Here is a 16,886-nt window from a genome sequence, read left to right as displayed (position 1 = left end):
TTGTCAACCTTGCACACAGCAGTTCCTGGGAGAACAATGGGTACTGGGATTTCTGGAATTCTAAGCAGTTCAGTCTGACTTTTGCCTGCTACCTGTCAGTCAACAGCAGTTTACTGGCAGAGCTCACTGCAGGGTATAAATCCTTTAATCACTGTTTAAATAGGACCTGTCCGTGTCTTTCAGGTGCAGAGCTCAGGGAACTGTTCCAGCACAAGGATGCTTTTTCCAGGCTGCCCAAGCTGGGGTAGGAACAGTGAAGAAATGTCCTGTAATTCCCATTTCACTTTAGCAGAAGATGGGAGAACATGCACAGAAGTTTTCAGCTCACACCTTTGTTCAGAAAGCTGCTGTAGCAGCTGTAGGACTGCACTCAGCCCCACATCACAGGATGGCAAAGTAGTTTTAATGTACTTTGCAAATGCTTCTGGCTGTAATAAACATGATTGCAGCGTAGTTAAATGTATTCTTGTGACCCAGTACATCTCAGACAAGCAGGTTATTGCCTTGAGTGCAGTTCTTGGCAAATACTGCTCTTGGAAAAAGAACATACTGGATGTGCCCACCTTGTGTTATTATATATCCATTGCAGAGGATTCAATTTTTCATGTGGCTGGGGAAAAGAATCAATTTTCCAGCTTAATTTGTCTGAAGAATATAAAGACTGATGAAACAGCTTAAGCAGAAATCCAGTGTGAAGTCCTGTATGGCAGCCTGAGTTGAACCAAGCAAGCAATTTCCCATTGCAGGCACTGCTGATTACTGTCAGCAGCCCTCTATAACTAATTGGAAATCAACCTTTTATTGTTTAATACCAACAAATATGTAAGAATAAGCAAGTTTCTACATCTGAAAGACCCTTAATGCTATTGCCTTAGTTTGATTTTTACAGCATGGGAATTGGAGAGCTAAAGCAGTGAGAAGAGTGGAAACTCACTGTAATAAGTGCTAACTAGCTCTGCCTTTCAATGGCCTGAGGGTTTCAGATTAGGTTTAGTGTAGGTTTTACACTAAATTTTACCAAATCTGTGAGCCAAGCTTCCATCACTGGTTTAGTATTTACCCAGGCAGGTTTCCCTTCAGATGTTTGCTATCTCCTAAATCAAAGCTTCAGAGCAAGTGAAGGAATGGCTGCATCAGACTTCAACATCCAAAGGTTACATGGATTCTATTGCTCTGCTTTCAAAGGCACTGCAGCTGGAGCCAGAAGAGCTTTTAATACAGCATGAGGCAAACAAAGCCCCTCTAAACTCAGAGCTGAGTTCCAGGGAGATGGAATGCTTTGTCTTAGGAATTATCCTACAGAGGAAATATGCTCCCTTTAACTCAGACTCAGTAGAAAGTGTCTCAGTGCCCCAAGAATTTGGCTGAGGGACCAAAGTTCTCCATCCAGCTCAGTTTTGGCATCAGCTTTACTGTTGCTTTGACAGAGATTCTTCAATAAACGTTGGCACAGCGTTCTGTTGAACAGTCTGGCTGTTAAGGGGTACCAGTGCTATGTTGCTGACACCGGTATAATTGCTTCTGCAAAGAAGTTTTGCTTCAAAAGCATTTCTGCCTCACAGGAGGGAGCTCAGGCCTGGACAGAATTCCATGTGTAAAGTTAGACAAGAAGTATAAAACTGAACTGGCAATTGATGTAAATACTGATGAATATACTGAGACAAATAAGTGATGTAGCTGATATAAATGGTGATTTCACTGGGAGCGTTCAGTGAAAGCTGCACGTACCTGTCCCCAGTTTGTTCCTACAGCAGACAAGACAGGAAAATATTTCTAAAACACCATCAGCCTTTGACATTAACACCAGGTACAAATGCTTCAATAAAAACACTGACCAAGCCACACAGTTAAGCAGAGAAACATAAAAAGAAATGGTGATTCTTTTTCCTTATTTTATTGGGTAAATGATTTAAAAGGTAATAACAATAGTGTTAAAACTACTACAATATCTTTCCACAGCCATATCTCACAGACCCACAGATAACCTTCTAGCATTTTTTTTTCTTTTTCCTCATTTTTCTCTTTTTAAGCCGTACTTATATTAAAATGCCCATTTCAACAGTTTCTTCACACTAATAGCAATTAAATGTGGAAGGAAGAAGGATCTAGTTATAGAAGAAGGGGGTTCAGGTAATCTGTGATATTACTGTAATCAATTGAGTTGCTAAGGAAGGAAGGAAAAGACCAAGGCCTTACAAGCTACTCCAGGTAGCTCTAAGCCCACTGTGTGTCACCATGGCATTGAAGATAACTCAAGATGCTGGTGAACAATTTAAAGTAGAGTTTGGTTTTTTTTTGTTTTTTTTTTTTTTTTTGTAACATATAAAACACTAAAATAACTTAGAAACTAGATCCAAATATCTTGAAAAGAATCAACTTTGATATACAAAAACAGTCATAAGTTGTTACAAAAGTTTCAAACAAAAGTTTGTTTTCTCAGTGCGTTTATGTACCAGCGCAATTACTGAGTCCAGAGCAAAGAAAGAAGTTTTTCTTTTTTATTTTTTTTCTTTAACAGTAATAAAAAATGAGGAAAACATATCTTTGTATATAAAGAATCATTGCTGGTCTTAAGAATAAATGTAACCAGAAACCCTTAAAAAGGCACACTTTGGGTTTCTCTTTTTTTTTTTTTTTTTTTTTTTTTACTTTTTTTTTTAACATAAAATGAAAGTCACCAGTTTATTTAAATGGAGGAGATACTCAGACTCCCCAAATAAACTTAATTCAATTAACATCACTAGCAAAAATCAGTTAGAAACTGTACAAAAATAAAAAAGTTAACACATTTAATCCTGCAGGGATTTTGTAAGGACTGGAAGGCAGGCTTTAGGAGCAGCATTTGGGCATGGCTGGAGGCTTCTTTGGTTTGATCTAACACACATAAGAGATGTAACCTACTCCAGACAACAGTTTTAAAAACCCGCACAGTTGAAGACAAGTAGAGGTCCATATACAAACTCCAGGTGTGCCAGGGCTGTGCCCACCTTGGTTCCAGAGCGGGGCTGAGGTCAGGACCGGAGCGTCCACCCCTGCCGGAGCAGCATCCGCTGGGATGGCAGCGGGAAGGACACTTGAAGCATCACCGAGTAACAGCTTCGTGTCAAGTCTATGGTTTGGTTGTCTAACTCAGTTTACAGAACAGAGTTTTTAGGAACATTAGGCAAGAGAATGAAAAAAAAAAACCCAACAATCTCTTCGATGGAATAAGGCAAACTGAGTAGTGCTCATTTAAAAAAAAAATAAAAATCAGCATTTCAACTTAACAAACAGTGAAATAAGCTACTTGGTTGTACCTTACTTTCTATAAAGTACCCCAAATGAAAACCAAATCTGCAGCTAACCCCAACAATACAGCTAAAGCTACTAAATGTAACTACGAGGGAATGACATTTGTGAGAGCAATTGCTGATTAGCTTTAAGCAAACAGACCTATTCTGTGCCAGTGCATGTCACAGTGAGCTGCACGTTTGGTACAAAGAATCCCACAATTACAGAGAAACAATCTGCAGCAGTTCAGCACAGTGTGCTGAGGAGGTAGGTGCCCTAGAAACACTGTAGGTAGACTGATTATTCCAATCTTAAAAAAAAATTCATACAATCTGATTGACCACAGACTCTGTAACAGTTTTTAAATTAGTGATACAAAACTCTGGTCCAGAAGGGTCTGGCATGAGCTCAGTTCAAAAGCACACCTTTACAGTTTGTATAACACCCTTGAACTATATTTTTAAGCAACAGCTACTAAGAGATAGACAAAAATGCATTGTGCATTATGCTGTATACAAAAAGGAGACAAAACTATCCTTTTCTCCCCCAAGCCATGGTGGGAAGTATTGCTGACCTTGTCCTTAAAATCCTGCAGGATTGTTTATTCATCAGTATATCATTATTACACTGGTAAGAAATTTTGTATAACATCTGCATATATCGAAGATTTCTTAAAAAATCTGATATGATTTTAGATCCGCATGACCAGTCACGTGACCTTCTTGAGGTTGATTAGCACCTTTCAATACATATATATTTTTATATATAATAGATCTTTTTAAAAAACTTCTAACAATGAGCTCATGCAGAAGCATGAGCGAGCTGTAACGAGATGACAGATAAAGATGGGGTTGGATGACTTTTTTTCGCAGCAGAATGATTCAGTTTGTGCTCAGGTTCCCTATAAGGGCAAGAAAAAAAACCAACACAACTCTATCAGGTAGCCACTTGTTCACATTTCCACTTGAAGACTAATTAATCTAAAAGTGTTCCCCAAGTAGAAACAAGACAACAGTATCATCCAAAATAGCCTCTGTATAAACATCTACTCATTTTTGCAGCTTCTGGCTGGCATCTCTTGGCTCCTGAAATTTCAGGCCCTCTGCTTAAAAATTAAGGCATCGCAACTGAAAATGGTAATATTTGGACATAAATGCTGTGGATGAAGGAATAGCAAAGACCTTCTACAAGAACCTCCATACAAATTACGTGGCAGACCTAACCTCACATAAGGGATGAGCATAATTTATCCTTATCCGACTCTGAAACCCTACTGAAACACTTTTACAGTTAATCCTTTTTTTTTTTAAACTGAAATTTATCTATTTGATTTTTATATATCTATGTATTTACAAACATTCATTATTCAAAGTAACTGGAATTTCTGCTTACTGTGGTTTACTCACTCAGATTAGGAAGGTTTTTTCTGTAACAGGCAGCCTGTGCTGCAACAGGCAGCAGTGGGAGTTCTGCAGGCACAGGAGGAAGCAGTGAGCTCCTGCCATCGACTGGCCTTGCAAACAGACCACACATACCTTTTATTAAATCCTATTTTTACAGCAGGAAAAAGTTCCAATCGGTTTTCTTTCTTCTACCGTGTGGAGGGGTATCAGAATTATTACACAGTACTTACAGCTCTCAAGCACTATTCCTGCAATAGATGAAAACATGTAACATTATGGCATACTTGTCCTGGCTCTCTCACAAGAGTCTTTTTTTTCTTTTATTAAACAAAAGTTAACTTGATCCAACAACTATTCAAGACTTGATAAAATTTGCTAAGTTCAAAAGCAAATGAAGAACAAAACAGGGATTTCTCTTTTCCAAAATAAGTTTGCTAATAATAATAATAAAAAGTAAATTTCACTTTAAAGAGAAAAAAAAGTGTCCAAAACCCTGATGCCAGAGCAGCCTCAACAGGGTTTGCTAAAATGTCTGGAGTATATGTTTTCTATGAATTTTATATATAAGTATATAGTTATGTTATAGTCAAAGGCACTAAAATCTAAATCCATTTCCTTCCTAATATGATATCTGCTACTCACCAATCTGTTTTTAGGACACAAATGTCACTCCTAATTTGAGTCATCAGAAAGGCATCGTCTCATTACAAATGCATTCTCGTGACTACTCCTGACAGGCCTGGGCTGCCTGTGATTCCCAGCACAGGATGGGACACAAAAGGGTCCTGGACTGGATTGTGCCCAAATCATTTAGGCCACTTGATTCTGAAAATGCTGCCATGTTAGCATCACCTCTCGCTGTACATGAGCTGCTTCTCTTCATCCCAAAAAAGCATTTTGCATGTCAGCCTTGGTGCTCCAGCTGTTTGTGCTGGATCTGGAGATCCTGTACAGAGCTACATGGAATCTTTACTGTGAAGGTGAGATATTGTACACACAACGTCATTAAGAATGTTATGAAAATGCAATTCACTGTCTACTTCAATACCTGAATCTGATATGTGTCATTCCCTATCACACCCATTAATGCAAAAGCCATGAATGCTTTTTTGCTAAGCAAAGCATCCCTAACTGCAATCCTTAAACTCTTCCTTCCATCCACAGTTACAGAAAGCCTTGATTGATATAATTCAATATTAATGAAGTAGAAATTTAGATTTTCATAAAAAACCCAAGGGTATATGCTGCAAAAAAATCTGCAGTGAATCAATAATAAAAAGGTATGGGATCTTTGTAGTAATGCAGTTTTCCCTCCCGTTGCCATGATGAGCTGAACCAACTAAGGAGCCTCAACATGGCAACGGAAACTATCATCATAAAATGGTACAGTAATAGAGATAGCTAGACCAAGAAGGGGCAGGGTCTCCTGGGAAGAGGTCTGCAGAGAGGTCCAGTGACTGGTCATGCGGCTCATTGTCAGGAATAATGGTTGTATGGTGGAAGGGGGTGCCCAATACCATTCTGGAAGTGATGGTGCTGACGATGGGCAAGGTACTCTGTGTAGCTCATCGTCATCTTCTCACTGCGGTACCTGGCAAAGAGCAGAGAGGCCAGTTCAGGAACTGTTACCAGGAAGCTGCAAGTAGCACCAGAAATGCTGCACTGTTGGTTTGTTTAGTGGCAAGAGCTCTGTACTTCTGATGCTGGGAATAAGACTGACTTCAGCTGCACAAGGGAACTGCCACAAATGTCAGAGTCATTTCTTGAATTATGTGGCAAATCACAACATAACTGCTTATGAAAAAATACTTTAAGCAAACAGAATTGTTAAAAATGGTTGGCTACTGTGTTGGTTGAGGTAGAGGGAATAGAGAATGTCCTGTAGCTTCAGCCAACCCTCTACAAAAATATAGTAGGAAAAACCATAAACAAGCACTACAGATTTTTGGGCTGTTTTTAAACAATCAGCATCAACTGTCTGCCAAATTCTGCTTTTAAAATTATCCCAGCTACATTAAATATAGTTACATTCTTTTTAGACTAGAATCACAGAATATCTCCAGTTGGAAGGGACCCATCATGGACATCGAGTCCAACTCTCTACTCCTCACGCAACTACCTAAAGCTAAACCATATGGTGAAAAGCATTGTTCAGACACCCCCTGGCCTCCAACAGGCTTGATGCCATGACCCTGGACAGCTTGTTCCAGTGCCTGACTACCTTCTCAGTAAAGAATATTTTCCTAATGTCCAGCCTGAACTTCCCCTGAGGCAGTTTCATTCCCTTCCCTCACATTCTATTGCTGGTCCCGGGAAGAGGAGATAAGCAGCTCTGTTCCACTGCCTCCCTCAAAGAACCTGTAGAGCCCAGTGAGTTCTTTCTCAGCCCTCTCCAAACTGACCAAAACATATGACCTCAGCTACTCCTCTTGCCTCTTGCCCTTGAGACCTTTCACCATTTCTGGTCACTTTCCTCTCATCACACTCTAGAGTCTGATGTCCTCACAGAGAGGTACCAAACTCATTTTACCAGGCACTGCAGTGAGACCAGCAGGCCTGTAACAGCAAGGATCCACTTCTTCCAAATGGAACAACATTGCCACCTTCCACTTGACTGGGACCTCTCCTGCCTCCCAAGTCAGTTGAAAAATAATGAAGAATGGTCCCACAAGAACACTGCCCAACTCCTTGTAACTAAAAGCAAAATCCAGGTCCTGACAACAAATATTCTGAATACATCTGCATCAGTATTGTCTTCTAATGAGGAACACAAGGCACAAGTGGCTGCTGGGCCTTGCAGAGAAAGCAGCAGCTTTTCTATAATCTGTGGATGGTACATGGCACCCAGTGAATGGAACTCCCCCCTAGGGAAACAAGGAGGGGCTCTGCAGGTGACAGTGAGCACCATCAGAGGCAGCAGCACAGCCCCTGCACAGCTCTGCAGATGGCAGAGAATCCCCAGCTGCTGACCTCTGCATTCCAGACCCCTCTGACTGCTCTGAGTGCCTCTGTGCCACTGTTTCAAACCATTGCCAGAACTTCTGGCTGTGAATCTGAAGGGAGTGACAGACTCATGATCAGCCTAAACCTTTCTGCACACACAGGATGTTTACTTTAATTCAGAAAACTTGAAAAAGAAGTTAAAGGCCCTTATTCACTCCTCCAGTAGATATTTTCATGTATGACAATAAATTATTAAACTGAGGTTCTAAAACAGGTTGTCTAGTGCTGGAAAACAATTAGTATTTTAATAATGCTGTTTCTAATCTGTCAGCAGTATCTGAGATTTTGAGCAAGTAAAACAGACAGTCAAAAAACCCCTTTTTCTGAACGTTGAAAAAAATTATGGTTTGCTCATTTCACTTATCAGGCAATTGATTGTGGTAGCAGTTTCATTGTTGTGAACTTAATTACACTAAATATAAGGCTTTTTGTAGGTTTTTTTTGGGAGGAGTGGGGGTGAACTTTAGGGGTTTTTTGTTTGGTTTTGTGCTCCATGCCATTGCTCCAAGCAAAATAGTGCAGCAGGAAGAAAACATGTGCTATATAAAATTTTTGTTTAATGGAAAAATATGCTCCTTATTTGCTGAGGTGCACAGAAATGATCTATTGCATTACTACTCTTGCCCTCAGCTATCTCCAGATACTCTTCTTGAAAATAAGATAACAAGGTGTACAGCTGGTATGAATTAAAGGGAGACTGAGGTTCTGCACTTGGAAATTTAGCTGGCTTCTGTAAATCCTTCCTCCCTAATTTAACCTTCAGAATAAAATGTTTCCCTTACTTAGAGCTACTCCACAGTAGTTAGGTTCCCATAAGAATCCAGAATTCCAAACACTCATTGAGACCCAAAGTCTTTTTCTCTTGAAGAAGACAAATGGTCAAAACTTCCTTATAACCTAAGATTTAAAAAAATCCTATTTCTCCATGCATGACTAAATAACTGGAGTTCAGCAGTCTTTTTACACTGCAGGCTTATACAAATAAATAGCTTTAAACCATTCCTACAGACATTCATACAGACTCCTCTACCCTTCACTACCTAAGGACAATATTATGGGCAGAGTATCTACTGCTAATTCTGAAATACCTTGGCTGCCACACACTAAGGAGCCCTCAAGAACACGTTTTATTAAATTAGCAAAACCAAACGAAACTTTTATGAAATAAAATATTAAATTCTTGTCCTCACTCCTGGGAATACCCTGACACAGTTTCACTACAACACTGGCTGTGGAAGCAGTGCATGGCTTGCATGTCTCACACCTCAGGATTAGGGAAGAAGCCTGTACTCCACAGGGCAGAGCCCAGAGCTTTCTCTGAGGATCCAGCAGATTAGGGCTCTGAGGGGCCTCCATGGCAATACAGCAGCAGCCCCACCATGCACCATCTGCCCAAATAAATCTAACAAGAGCAAGTGGTCCCTGTTAACCACAGCCCTGAACACCCACTACAGCCAAAGATCCCTCTGTGAGAAGCCAGAGCTAAACCAGCTGTGAACATGCAGAGTTATCAGCCCAGATCTGCAGGAACCTGACATATCATGGTACTGAACAGCCACCTCTTACTCCCTGCTTAGGGAGCTTCTCCTAAGTCTGTACTGCTCTTGTGGAACAAAGCAATCCTGAATGACACATCCAGGACAGTTTACCATTACCATCTGCAGGAGCACTTACCAGGAAGGAGCACCTCCCAGCATTACAAGAACAGGGCTGTGTGTGGTATCCCAGTGCATACCTGGTTAGCTTTATTGTTTTCCTGAATTCATTAGTAATCGGAGCTTTGTAGCCTCCTTTCCTCAACAAGGAATCTATGGTTTGAATGTGGTCCCATCCTGTTGAATTTTACAGTAGCACAAATTAGTGAGAAATGAAGCAATAGGAACAGATGTTGCAAAAGCACAGTACAGTGTGTGGTGCTGTTGAGAGTGCAAGGGCTCTGCTGGCATTTGGGATAAACCAAAACATTCCTCCCTACTTCAGGACTGCTGAAGGAAACACCACACTTAGGATTTCTTTACACACACAGCTCACTCTACAAACAACATACATTTCTCATCTCATAGCTGAAATATATTAAAAGTGAACCCACTCTACCCAAGTGTCCTAAAATGGGTGTGATACAAAACTAAACTTTTCCAAAACATTCTGGTATGATCATGTATCACAGCCACTTTTGACATTATAAATGGCTATAGAATATGGAAAACTAAATTTATGTACAACATTTAAAATAATAATTAGCTGAACATGTGCAGAGAACTTGAAATCAGACTTCTTCATAAACATCACTTCACTTTACAGAGATATGGCTGATTTTAGAACAACTACATATTATAGGTGTCTACAACTACATATTATAGGAAAGAAGTGATGGATTTAAAATACAGATTCATTACTGTTCTCAATAAAAATCTTCATGCTATCCAAACCTCCTATTTATTTAAAAAACTCTCATATTTTAAATAGCTGTTAGTTAGACATGTTATTTCCTAAAGATGCAATAATTAGTCACATTGTTACATTAAAAAACCTGCAAAAACCACAGTAGATTTGGGCACATATAAAATATAAATTAGTAGTTCTGGAGATTCTAAAGAATCAGATTGCAATTCATGGTCTACTAAAACTATTCGTAAATTTAGACACATTTCCCCCACAATTCCTGAATTTTAAAAAAAGCTTGGAACACCCCTAGACTTTTATGAAACTATCTGGAAACAGAATTATCAATTAAAAAGAATTCTCAGCAAAGGTATCAGCTGAACTCTTTGTAGATGAACTTATATATAAAAAGCTAAAAAAAAAAAAGGCAAAAAGCAGCAGTAATGCAAACTATAAACGACTGAGACACACTATCAACCTTGGAAATAAAAAAACACAGTGACTGCTCAGAGTCAGCATAAGACTGTTCAACTAAGTCTACTCTAGTTTTTTTAATTCACAAATTTAACTCTGTGCCTCTGTTAAAAGGACTTTTAACAACATTCTTTTGTACTTCCATATTGAAAATCATTTCCTTCCATCCATCAAAAACCCTGGGAAGTCAGTGTTTGTAAGAGGAATTGAGTACCAGCAGAAAGTACCTAAATGAAAAACAACTTGATCATCAGGAATAAATAATGATTGAGATAATTGCCCAGCCATCCCAATGCTTAACAGAGCTTCTGCATCTCCCTTATATCCCAGCCTAGCAGGCACACAGAAATTGGCAGCTTTTATCAGCTGTTAGCCTGGCTGACAGCACTGTACCATTCCTCCACATTTCATTTTCCTATAGCTTCATGCATTTATGACTGCCTCAAAAAACAGCCACAGTTTACTGAAACCCTCTAGGAGACTGACACAGGCATGTAATTGGCATTTTATAGATGAGTCTTCTTACAATCAAACATTGCTCAATCATCTGACATCAGTGCAAGGTCAAATACTGCATTTTAGATTTACAGGTATGTTTAAACTCTTCAGCAGATCATAGGAAATAAAGTGCAACAATGACCTTGCTCCTTGGCAACCTCGGGTAAGTAGGTGGCCGTGCGCTTTGATCCTTTCTCGTTGATGAACTCTATTCTAATGCCATGTACACCCACCTGCAAGAGATTGGCACTCCATTAGTACATCACCAGAGAAAAGAGACAACATGGGAACTGACATGGTAAAATCCAGAACAGTGGTTAACAGCATTTCACAGAGTTTCAAGGAGGTGGCACGGCAGTGGGTGTCATGTTTTGGAGAGGTGTTCACTTACTGCCATGTAAGCTCAGCAGCAGCACAGGTACACAGGATGTTCCTCTGCTCCCCACCACAGAGCTTCATTCCTGGGCTGGAGGAAATCCAGCTGAGGAGCTAAAGTTGTTCTGTCTCCTCTGACACTGTCACCATTGTTGTTGCTGATAAAATCACCTGGTCACCAGCTATAATCTGCAGGCAAAACAGCTGCCAAATCTAATGAGGCTTCAATTAAGAGCATTAATTTTGTTCAAAGCAGCAACTGAACAGTCAAAGATTTGTCACACTATGGACTCGAGCCTGGAGCCTTTAAAATTTCACCTCATGTATGAGGAGAAAATGGAAATATTACAAAGCACCCAGCCTCAAACTCCTGTTTCTGCGCTACTAAGAATTGTAAGGTGACAATATGACAGCACAGAAACCAAGATTACTACTACCAAGGAGCTGGATATAGATAAAAATCAAAATGCTGAAAATACTGGGAGAAAAAGAACCAAGAGGCTGGGCACCTTTCCAGGGCATTGTTTAAGGCCCCTGTTTTCAGGTTACAGTAATTCTGTGGAGAGTACCTGCACTGGGATCAGGCCATAAAAGATATTCCATTGCCAGAAGGTTTTCAGCTGCTTTTGAATTCTGTGCACAAACACAAAGCATTATTAGATGGACATTTTTATGCCCACATAACCAAGATGTTATTTCCATTTGAATCCCAACACTGCATGTGAAAATGAGTCAATGTTTTAAAAGGATATCACGTTGTTTGGTGTGGCACATCCTTGAGGACACAAATTTAATCCAAAATGCTGTAACATTTTCTCCAGTTACAATTTACTTACTTTACCATAATTGCAGGGCAGTCAAAAAACAAATAAGGAATATTTACAAAGCTCTACCCTTTCTTCAAACCCCTTCTTCAATTAACATATTTGCTTATATTAAGACTTCAATTTTTAAACTTTTCATTCTTTATATGTGATATAAGCAGGGGAGATGAGAGGAAGAGTCCCTTGTGGCTGGCCACGGCCACAACCATTCTTCCCTATGAATCTAACATTGTCCATAAATAGGAAAAATGTAACTTTGTGACAAACAAATTTAATTCACTGCAACTTTTAACATATTATTTCATTACCAACCATTCCTAAACCCCAACTCTTATTACATGGATATATGTAAGCACCAGAGAGATTAAATCTGTATACTCAGAAGATATAATTATAAACCCAAAGGCCTGAAAGTAAAATGAAATTATGTTAGAAGCTGAAAACAGCCTACAGAGTTTATGCCCAAACCAGTAAGTTTCTGCAGCTGGTGATTTTGTAACTGTGTATATTCAGTACTAAGATTAAATCTTTCCAGGGTTTGCACACCTTTAAATCCTGCAGAATATGGCATTCTAAATGCTACACAAGTGTTTTGCATCATAACCAGAGCACTAGTGATGCATTGAAGTATGATGCAACATGGAAATTGCATCACTGCTCTGGATGTTTCCCATTAACCATTTTAATGGACTTTTAGGCCCATGTCTGTAGAAAAAGGGATGTACAGCAGGGGAGAATTTCATAGCATCCTGTGGAGCATGAATTCCAACTGTGTAGCTGAGCAGGACAAACAGCTTTTCATTGTTCAATTCCAGCTAACAGGCTTGAGTTAAATAAATGGAAACCACACAAGCAAAGTAAAAATAATCCACACTAAGACTGCCATGGGCATGGTGTGGAATTTATTTTCCTCAAGAGACCGCTGCTCAACTGATGCAAACTTCTGTGAGATTTCCCAAAATAGCCCTCTCCACCATGGGAGGCAGTGGCTGGGTCTGTGGATGGCATTAACTGTCCTGCTACCAGGACCAGCACACACCTTCCTACACAGCCTCTGCTTCTCAGACTAAAAATACTGATGCACTACAGGCAGCGTTCTGTAGAACAACAGCATCTGTCTGTGAAGTTTAGAAAAACAAAACCAATCTTGTGCAGATAGAGCTGGAGTTCTGCCTCACCTATTACCATTCATTAGGGAAACAACTGCCTACAGGTAGCCTCTGGAGCTGAAAAGGGACCACACAATTGCTGCTTCAGCCTCCCACGTGGATAGGAACCTATTTAAATTGTTGCTATTGGGAGAGGAAAGCAAGATAAGGAGAGACTTAGGCAAAAAACAATCTCTGACAATAGAAATGTATCTGTGGAGTTTTACAGCATGAAATACTGTGTTCTATATAAGCAGTACTTGTGCTTATAAACTTTCTGATCAGTTGTGTAAATGGCCAGAGGCCATCTAAAATTAGGTTCTGTGACAATATTAATTAAATCAATAGACCTTCCATTACATCTAAGGATTGCATTAAACTACATTATTTTACTTCTGAAATGACCTTTATAAAACTTCACCATCTTGTGTATTTAAACATATTCATATTCATTTATACATATTATTTTTTAATGAATTCTTTATTCCCATACACCTTGGGATGAGAGAAAACATATACATGCCACATTTACTGTTTTGCCAAGTGCCTGTGGCACTAGCCAGATTACCGCCCACAATACCTCTCTCTTTATATATCTAAGAAAAATTGGTTCCAAAGGCCCCTCTGACACCAAAGCTGAAGCAACTCTCCTGAGGGATTGTTCTGCCCCAAGGCTCCAAAACCAGTTCCTTAATTTGTTCCTTTTGGACTGACTCTCCAACCACACTGAGAGGAAGAAATAACATTATTCTCATTAGACTGTCCATGGGGAATTTGGATAAGCACCTAAACATCAGGCCTTGTTGACATTTAAGTTTCTGTGGACTCCACTGTGCAGTAAATTATCATCCAAATAATGGTTCTGTTTGGTTATATCTACTGTACTGAAATCTGTAAGCTATTTGCATGCAATCACCACTAATTAGTTTATGATCAATTAATTGTAAAACAGTTGTTCAGAAATACATTAAAGCAGGTAACAAAGAGCCTGTTACAGAGAATCCACATGGAATGCTCCAAAGCTGGAGCAGTGCAACACCCCTTGGTGACAGGAACAAGCATCTGCCTGTTCCTTTTGTCCACCTACTTTCTATGTTCTGAACCTCAGACCCGCTGCACAGCCCGTGCCCACGTGCCAGTGCCACTGTGACACCCTGCTCTGAGTTAGGGACAGCCCTTCTTTTGTCAGCTCAATCTCTGCACCAACCTAGAAAAAAGGTTTTTTCCTTTTTTTCCAACAAAAAACCTGACCTAGAACTTGCACACTATTCCTTGTGATACCACAGAACAGTAACTTTCCCCTTTATTTACCTGACTAATTCTATGGAAATAGCTGTACACAAATGTTTTGGAAATGGAAACCTTCAGATGAAGTGACTATTGCTATTTTCTTGAAGCTGATCCCACTTGGCATTAGCTCAATTCTACAGCTTTTTAGCACCACATTTGCAGCAAATATGCTGGCTTCTTTCTGACCATCTTTAGTAGCATCTAAATACTATATTCTGATTTAATAACAGAGGAAAAAGACTCCTCAGGAGGTTTGTTCTCTACTTCATGTCAAGCATAATCATTCATTTACATCCATGGAATCACTGAATATTGTCCAAAGAGAATAACATATTGCGATCCAGACTTTCTTCTCAGTTCTACAGAACAGAAGCTGAGAGCCACTGGTGTCGCTGCACTTGCAGGCAGGAAAGAACTTCCACAACTCTAGAATATACCCACTTTGTCAACGATGAAAAGCTGCCTTCCAGGCATCGTTACTGGCTGCAACTATTCAAGCTAATATTTGAACCAGTGCACACAGGTTAAAGGCCTTTTGTATCAAGACAGCATGTACAATTCTGCAGATTTTACTTTACTGAAGAACAGCAACCTTGAGGCAAAGAGCTCTCTCCAAGTATTTTAAGGAAGAGCTACTGCTCAAGTCTAGCCATAAACTTTGTTGTTAGAATTACATACAGTTGCAATGCTTTAGGATCTCCTAATACAAAATGAGGAGGATCTGAATCAGCAGGTCTGAATTACTTCATGTAGGGAAGGAATGACTGCTGTCAACAGCACATGTTTAAAAATAAAAGGTCTTTATGACTTGTCTTGTAACTAGTCCTTTGCTGTCTGATCTTTTATTAAAGAGCAGTAGTATCAACAAAACCCCCACATCTTTGAGTTTTTCATGCTGTCCATTTCTCTGAGGTGGAAAGGCAGTGCAACTGTGCAGCTCCATCCCAGGCAGCAACTGGGCCACAGTGGTCTGTCATGGGCTCTGTGAAGCAGAACTGGAGATGCAGCTCTTGCACTCCCAGTGTTCCTTTCGAAGTCCTACATCTCCTCAGCACTGCAACTCAGACAAAGTCACCGGTATGTAAGAATGCTAAGTTGTATTTCAGGAAGCATCCCTGTGAACGTGGCACTGAAGTGGTCCTTTAAAGATGTGTACTTTCCTCTAATTACTTTTATAAAAGATGAAAATTTGAGAAGTCATGTGGGAACTAACAGCAGTGAATTCACACAGATCTTCTGTTTACTTGATGGAAGTTTCTGCCGCTAAAGTGTTTCACATTGCTTTTTACAGCTGAAATATTCATTTATTTTGTTTGGGAAGGTAATTTTTTAATGTGAGGAAAAAATCCATCACTCTGCTTCAGCACAGAGAAGACACTCCTGAGCTGTCTCCAGACAGCTTCACTCCTGACTTCAGATGACATTGTCTCAAAGTCTCTCAGAGCACTGAGTTGTCTGAATTGGTAATTTTGAAATATTGTGACCGGTGTCAGCAAATTGCTGACCTGACTCCCACAAGATCATCAGCAGCACACCTACAAAAACAGGGACTCCTAACTAGGCTGATGTTTCTCAGGATGATCCCAGCATGACAGGAGATGAAAGATGCAGACACTGTCTTTACATCATACTCTAGACATCCTGAAATGTCCTTTTTCCATTAATACTGCATAACTGCAGCTCTCTTAAAAGACACATGGGTGACATAAGCTATCTCACTGCCAGGCACACACAGTGATGAATCACTCTTTTAAGGACTAACAACCACAAATTTTATAATCTCATATTTACATGTCACCCCCCTCCTCTGGGTCCTTTTGTACAGAAACCAAGTTTGGGACCATTTCTCACAACTGTAGGAATTTATGAAGGGTTTTAACAACTCACCACCAGAAAACCTTAAATGAAATAGAGCAACTAAGCTCAAGGCCTTTTATATTTTTGACCCCTGCATTTTGCCCTTGTAAGTCAGGGGTTTCCAATAAGAACAACTGTAGGAATCCATAAAATCAATCAGAATTCAGACACACTAGAGTTCTGCATTATGCTTACTTACACTGTTGTTAAGGTCCCACAAGTTCTGCAGAAAAATATAGAAAGTGCACAGAAAGTAAAAACCTCCTTTTTTCCATATTAGTTATGAATCAATATTAGTTATGAATCAGCAGTTGCCCAAGGAACAAAGCTAAAACCAGTCTTTCCAAGGGAAAGTGGATTTC

General features: G+C 39.7%; 1 protein-coding gene across 1 annotated transcript in view; it reads right to left on the bottom strand.

The window, feature by feature from the left end:
- Nucleotides 1-1,884: 1,884 nt before the first annotated feature.
- Nucleotides 1,885-16,886, bottom strand: part of AMMECR1 (AMMECR nuclear protein 1) — a gene marked incomplete at its 5' end in the record, with an annotated part of 96,273 nt that continues 81,271 nt past the window's right edge. Inside the window, 3 exons of the mRNA XM_084213032.1 lie at nucleotides 1,885-6,264; nucleotides 9,412-9,508; nucleotides 11,173-11,263. Coding sequence (XP_084069158.1) covers nucleotides 6,150-6,264; nucleotides 9,412-9,508; nucleotides 11,173-11,263 — 303 coding nt within the window. The 3' untranslated portion in view covers nucleotides 1,885-6,149. The remainder of the gene's footprint in view (nucleotides 6,265-9,411; nucleotides 9,509-11,172; nucleotides 11,264-16,886) is intronic.

Source organism: Fringilla coelebs, assembly GCF_963513975.1.
Source record: "Fringilla coelebs genome assembly, chromosome: 11".
Lineage (NCBI taxonomy): Eukaryota > Metazoa > Chordata > Aves > Passeriformes > Fringillidae > Fringilla > Fringilla coelebs.
Note: the sequence above shows the minus strand (reverse complement) of the source record. Positions and strands in the feature narration are given on the sequence as shown.